At 41.5% G+C, this 7,500-nt stretch overlaps 1 protein-coding gene across 2 annotated transcripts in view; it reads right to left on the bottom strand.

Moving 5' to 3' along the window:
* Positions 1-5,957: 5,957 nt before the first annotated feature.
* Positions 5,958-7,500, bottom strand: part of LOC135226614 (retinol dehydrogenase 11-like) — a 27,095-nt gene continuing 25,552 nt past the window's right edge. For both annotated transcript variants that reach the window (XM_064266326.1, XM_064266327.1), the window contains one exon: positions 5,958-6,259. In XM_064266326.1, coding sequence (XP_064122396.1) covers positions 6,241-6,259 — 19 coding nt within the window. In that variant the 3' untranslated portion in view covers positions 5,958-6,240. The remainder of the gene's footprint in view (positions 6,260-7,500) is intronic.

Raw genomic sequence — 7,500 nt, forward strand, 5'->3', positions numbered from 1 at the left:
ATTATCGAGCTTTTTATGAGTCGCTATCGACTTATGGACCCATCCAACAACCAACCATATCTGAAGAGACCATCTATCATCAAGAGAAGATGTCTGATTTAGAAGATACATCGACAGGATCTTTTTCAAGTGATTAAAATTTCCATCAAGAGATGTCTGAGGGACAACATACATAGAGAGGAACCTGTTCAAGTGATGAAAACACTGAAATATCAAACCCTGTTTCCTTCTCTGTTGGAGGAAGAATGCAATACTGTAGGATGGAGCACTTTTAGAAAGAAGGAAAAAGCTTTCAGGAAAACACCTAATCAAGATGAAAGAGACTCTTTTCAACAAGTCTCCTGCAACCAATCCATCTCCACCTCTTCCAAAATACAGTCTCTACCAAAGAAGAACTGTCTTTTTATGCGGCAGTAGCAAAACTGGAAAAACAAAATCCAAACCTGAGCATGTCTGTTAGATCAAATCTAGTTTGTGATATGATCACCACACCAAAAAACAGACAGAAGAAATTCTTCAAGCAAACACCGCTTTTCAACTACTGAATCTAATGGAAAAAATTGAGGAAAGCTGTCATCTGCTCATACCCAACCATCCTGCCTCTAGACCCCATTCTACAGCTGAACAATGTTTTAGATGCAAAGAGATGCACTGATAAACTTGGTACCCACACAAAAAAGGTCATCACCACCTTCCAAGGACAAATTCCCAAACAAATTTCCCTAGAAATATGGGGATTATTCCCCACAAAAGCCTTCATACCTGAGCCACTTCGATGTAGCAAGTGCCAAACTGCATCCTACCAAACAGTGCTTTGATGCTATCAAGAGAGGAGATACAGCTGAAAGCAAAGGCCTGCACTGTCCTCTTCAGCATCATGCTTGGAACAAGTAATACAAGTTCAGACTAGAAATTGCAAAGATTAAAGCAACCCCTCGACTTCAACCACCTACAAAACCTTCAAAACCCAATCCAAAAGAATATGGAGTGCCCAAGATGGCACCACAAAAAGCAGTCAAAACAGCACTACACGAGATAGCTAGTGATAAGTCAGTGCCCAGAGAAACAGTGCCAAGTGCTACAGTGCCTTCCCCTTCCCTCCCTTCCAATCCCAATCCCCCTATCCACCTTTAAGGTTGACAGTCCTCCTTCCCATTCCCATCCCTCACAACCTTCTCTTTCCCCTTCAGACAGCTCACCATCTCTTCACTTCTACTGCTGAAAAACCAAGAAGATGACCTAAGAGAACGCTGAAACGTTGCGATGAGCCAACTACACCAGCAATAATACTAGCTGAACACCAGAGACAACCCTGGCCTGGCATTGACCTCGCTTATTGAATAATACCAACACCGATGACAACCCCTGCTTGACATGGACCTGAGATGCACCATTCCTGTTTACCAATATACAGATAATTCCAGTATTGACAGCAAAATCCCATTCTAAATAAAATATCACATTCAGCATTGAGATTTCTGCTAATATGAATATTGGCCAATTATTAGGTAATATCGCTGAAACAGAGAAGCGAGTAAGAAGAAAAATAGAAAAGATAATATATAAGATTAATTTACTGAATTCTTCTTACAAAATAATATAATAATAATATTCTGTTGAACAGAATGACCATGTTTAGTGAATCACTTTTATATGGTAACGTTTCTATTCTTATTCACTTTTCTGGCCCTATTAGAATTTTGCACCAAGAAGGCCCCCTTCTCAAGCCACCTAGGCATGTGTATACTCAGGTAGGTGGGGAAGTGATGGGTTCTCCCCTCGAAGTGATGGGTTCTCCCCTCGAAGTTCTCTTCACCAATTTCTGCATGGGCACCATGGAGCAGAGGCTCTTCCAGAATTTGTCAGCGCCGATCCCACGGAAGAAATCGAGCAGCTGAGGCATACCTTTTACGCCCACAGCTGCTTAAAGTTCACCATTGAACACTGCCAAGATCCCAACCTCCCCTTCCTTGACTTATTTGTTGAACAGAAAGAGACCCAGTATAGCACAAAGCTGTATATGAGGCCTACAGGAAATAAATTGTATATGAATGGAGTAAGCGAGTATCCTGAGAGATATAAGAGCACCACTATCAGTGCCTACATCAAGAGGGCCCTCTCCCACTGCTCCTCCTGGAATTACAGACACAGTGTGCTGGAGCGCATTGCCCAGGTCCTCGTCGACAATGGACACTCCAATCGTGCTGTTGGGAAACCTGTCAAGAAGAATGTTGAGGAATGGTACCACCAGAAACGCCGCCCTGACGTCCCAGAGCCCATCAAGATCTTCTATGAAGGGCACTTCCACCAACGATACCAGGAAGACGAACAAGCCCTCAAGAATATCGAGGGAAACAGCCTCACTGATCCTGAAAAGAAGATTAAACTTGGTATCTTCTACAAAACCATGAAGACGAGCAGCCTGGTGATGAGATATAATCCAGTGGTGCCCTTGCAGAATTCCTTGAAGAAAACAAAAGTGGTCTACTGCTACATATGCCCTGTCCAAAGACGCCTAAGCAAATACGTTGGAATGACCACCATACACTTCTCCAAAAGGATTTCATGTCACATCCAAGAAGAACCTATTCATAATCATGTCAGGACTGCCCACAACAAGACAATTAAAAGGAACATTATTATTCCTAATATCAAAATAACTGACCAGGCAAACGACCACCGCCGCCTACGCCTCATGGAAACGCTGCCTATTGGAAAGGAGAAGCCGAACTGGAACATAATACAAGAAACTTTTCTTCACCCCATCACCATCCAGAGAATTGCCATGAATAGTCCCATAAATGTGCCAACCAATCAGGAACATCTGCAGGATGCCAAGAATTCCAGCACTCAACCCCATGAATACCCAAACGCTCGCACTCAAGAAGAACTGCGACCACCTGAGCAGGATCCTAGACTTTACCCGAGACTGGCTTAGCCAATGAGAACCCAACACCTGAGCTGAGCCACGATAAATACCTCCACCAAGACACTGTTACTCAGATCAGTTGGATTTTGAATCCCGTGGGGTTTGCTTTATGCTCTCCTGCCTCTGTGTAGCGTGAGATAATTCTCGAACAGACAGTGACCATTATTTTCACGATATTTCTCCAACGTTTACAAGGGAGAAATACGTTCATTGTTTAAGTGAAAGTGTTTTTTGTTTATCAGCTCTTTCAGGCAAAATTGAAATTATTCAGTGATTCATTGTGTGTGTGAATTTTTTTCCTCTGCATCTCCCATACAGAAGGATATCTGGGAAGAGATCAGGATTTCTGTCCTTCCTGGACCTCTCTGCTGCCCCCAATCCTACCAGAGGGAAGATCATGGAGTCTGATGAATCAGACTTTCAGACCACTTTGACCTGTGAATTGAATACTGAAATGAGCCATGAGATGACCACTGGAATCGTTACCACTCCCTCTGTAATTTCAGCACCTGACTAAGGCTGTGCCCTCAACACATGATGTAGAAGAGTGGACATTAGTCCAAAATATGCCCTGCCTAAATTAAAAGTGGCAGCCTCAGGGTTGTCATGCGCCGAAGTAGTAGACCTAGAAAAGGCCAACCCTGCTCCTGTTATGTCTGCTAGACCTAACCTCAAGGATGACTACAATCACCCCTAAAAATCAGTAATCAACTGACTTTCTTCAAAAGAACACTGATCTTATAATGCTTGATCCAGTAGAAAGGCTCATGAAAGGGTTAGTTTGCCACTACCCTATCTTTTTGGAAATTACCCCCCTGGAAAATCATCCAGCTATCATAAGTGCTGGAATGTGTATTAGCACTAAGTCTAAACTCCCCACTTCAAAAGTGTTATGCATCTTCAGAGGACCTATCCCAGCTAAAATCAATATGGGTATCTGGGGCTTCTTCCCAGTTGAAGACCACACTCTGGAAGCATACGATGTTATAAATGTCACCATCAAAACCAAATATCTAATATATGTGAAGGATAGCCCACAAAAAGTTTTATAGTGTAAGTAACATGCAGAAAGAAAATCCTAAGAACATTCTCAGTTTGCCTTATCTTAACGGATTTGAAACCATTAAATCATTGTTAAAAGCTTTTAATGTCAACCTTGTTTTTTCCTATAATAACACACAAAAAGGAATGTTAATAAAAAATGGCCCCAGAGAAAACAACAACATAATATATAAAATTCCATGTATGGATTGTCCCTCATTTTATCTCGGATAGTCTAGCAAAGGCCTAGAAGTAAGGCTAAGCCAGCATAAATATTCTGTAAAAACTGGGCAAACATCTAATGCAATATTCATTCATTTAAGTAAAAACAACCAACGAATAAATTGGGTTGGTAGTTCAGTAATTGCAAGGTCAAGAGATGTCTTATCACGAAATCTTTTAGAATCTGCTTTAATACAACTTACTTTTCATTATCATTTCAATGTTAGTCGTGGCCTTTTTCATTTAGACCCTTGTATTTGTAACATGTTTAAGAATGACCTCAAATATATAATTACTGACTTAAATAAAAATCAGTTGCCTTAGAGTTATCTTTGTTGTAATGTATGTCTGACATGTATTGTGAATATGGTTTTGTTTACTAAGTTCTGAATAGCTGTCACCTATAATCCTTTAATTGTCTGGAGATTGTATCTGAGATGATTGTCTTGAACCTTTAATTGCACCCATTGTTTATGCTTGTTTGGGAAGGTTTCTCATCTTCCAGGTGTGTCGGATTCTAGATACTAATCTCTTTATAATCCCTATCTGTCAGTTATACAAATCTTCTTGTATTGTCTTTTGCCTCATTTATGTCAGTTTCTGCTCAGTAAAGGCCTGTCCACACGAGCGGGCCTGATCGTCGTGCTTCGGGGTTGACGGGCAAATTCTGGCGGGCTTTCACGTGAATGTTGTCCACACAGGTGAGGCGAGGAGAGGTGGGCGTGCCCGACGATGCCAGTAGTGTGTTCAGTCACGGCCACCTCAGTGCGGTACAATAACCATGGTGGCTACCGCAAAGAGGAAGATATTGTGTAGCATCATAATTGCTTTGTGTCTAATGAAAAAGAAAAAAAAGAAGAGAATATGGTGCAAAGAATGGCTCACTAAAAGACATGTATATGGCAGCCACACAACCATACTACGGGAACTACAAGATGGCCATGAAAAAGATTTCAGAGACTATTTGAGAATGAGTGTAAGCACGTTTTATACTTTACTAGGAAAGCTGGAGTCATACATTATGAAAAAAGACACACACATGAGACAGAGTATAACAACAGGAGGTCGTTTGGAGGCAACGCTAAGATTTTTGGCAACAGGATGTACGTATTCAGCACTGCAGTATTCTACACGTATATCCAAACAAAGCTTGTCACGCATAATCCCAGAAACATGTCGGGCCATATATGAGGTACTAAAGGATGACTACTTGCAGGTGAGTTTACTATTTATTGAACTGATCAGTACAGTGTGTAATTATATACCCAAAGACAAGGAAATACTGGTTTACCTAGTTAGCTAATTTACCTCCCACCTGAAGGGTCAGCTCTTCCTTGACGTCACAGGTAGACCGATCTGTATGTCCCCCCCCCCCCCCCCCCCCCCCTCTCTCTCTCATTCATTCGTGCATTGCCGTTGTCTTTCAATGACTACCTAGTCCAAAATCCGTATATTAAGTCAATACATGTACTATACTGTAGTTTACCAAAGAAAAGTAAATCGTGTACGATACAAAATAAATAAGTAACACCGTCAACATAAGTAAATCGTGTACTACACAAAATAAATTAGTAACACCGTCAACATAACTTAATGACATTATTATGAAGCCTATATATAATCAATATATATGGTATGTAGATATTTACGGACATTTGTTCCATCATGGTAACATGATAATTATTTATGAGCAAATTATTCAACAATCATTGTAGATGAAGAAAGCCTTCCAAGTCGGCCGAGAAAAATAAATTTTCTTCATTAGTTTTTGAGCATATATCTGGTTTTCACCATTCATTTCATTTAAATTATTAGAGACGACAGTTCCAAAAGCGGAGAAAGTATTTTCACCTTGGGACAACGACTTTAGCTCATTATACGCCTCTTGCAGGAGTTGGGTCTCGTCGATACTCTGTTTTTTTGTTTTGTTTTTTTTGCGGGTCTTCGATGTGACGGTCCAGGCCCAAGCGTGTCTGATTCCGCAGGTTCACCAGTTGGGATATCAGAAGTCCCAGGTGTAGGCTGAGCATCATCAATAACACTTTAAATTACCGGATCGATAAAGATCTAGAATGAAAGAACATTGGGTTACGTATGGTTACATGCCAATAAATTACGGATTCACCATAGATTGATAGGAATTCATAACATTCATAGATACACATAATATTGTGAGGACTAAATAAAGGAGAAAATGAATAATGACTATAGGCAGTACATTATAAGACAGACAGAGAGAGAGAGAGATGGGGGGGGTGGGGGGGGGGTAGGGTGGGCATGGACGAACTCTTACCTCTGTGTGGGGTGGGGATGGAAGAGGCCTGTGCACTGACACATCAATGACGTCACTGTTAATCGTTCCTATCCTACCCAATCATTTCGGACTTGAGCTCCATTTGTCCAGGACAAACGCCTTATTATTCATATTAGGTAATCCACTATAAGGTAGAATATTAGGCAGGGTAGGCACAACACTGTCAACTTTTATACTGATTACCGTAAAATGTGGCCACATGGCCTCTCAAACTCATAGGAAAAATGATATAACAGGGTATTTCTTTTTACATTTTGACAGACACCATACCACACCAGACGAGTGGATGCGTGTGGCACGTGGGTTCGAAACACGGTGGAACTTCCCCCAACTGTATTGGAGCCATTGATGGAAAGCATATCCTAATAACGCCTCCACAGGGCAGTGGCTCATATTACTATAATTATAAAGGTACCCACAGCCATCGTACTCATGGCCCATAACTGATGCCAATTGTGAGTTTCTTTATGTTGATATTGGCTGCAATGGGCGGGTGTCAGACGGCGGTGGTGTGGGACAATACACATATCAGTAGTTGTATTGCTACAGAAACAGCAGGTCTCCTAGTGACAGAAAGCCCAAAGGAAGTGAGAGGAGGCTACCAGTATGTGTTTGGGCAGACAACGCCTTCCCCTTGCAACGGCACATTATGAAACCGTTCTCCACACCGAACCCAAAGTAATAGGGAACGCATTTTTTCCTATCGGTTATCTAGGGCTCGACGTACAGTTGAGAATGCTTTTTGGGATATTGGCCAACCGATTTAGAGTTTTCTGTCAACTATATACTTGTCGCCAAGCAAAGTTGAAATGATGGTATTAGCATGCACTGCTTTGCATAATTTTCTCAGACGTGACCATGTCACACAATATACGCCTGAAGGGTCTTTGGATTCTGAAGACATTGCAAGGTGTACAATTATCCTTGGTGGTTGGCGTGAAACTCCCCATTTGTTACGATTGCAAAGAACAGGAGGCAATACAAATACAGCCGG

The sequence above is a fragment of the Macrobrachium nipponense genome, chromosome 14 (assembly GCF_015104395.2).
Source record: "Macrobrachium nipponense isolate FS-2020 chromosome 14, ASM1510439v2, whole genome shotgun sequence".
Classification (NCBI taxonomy): Eukaryota; Metazoa; Arthropoda; class Malacostraca; order Decapoda; family Palaemonidae; genus Macrobrachium; species Macrobrachium nipponense.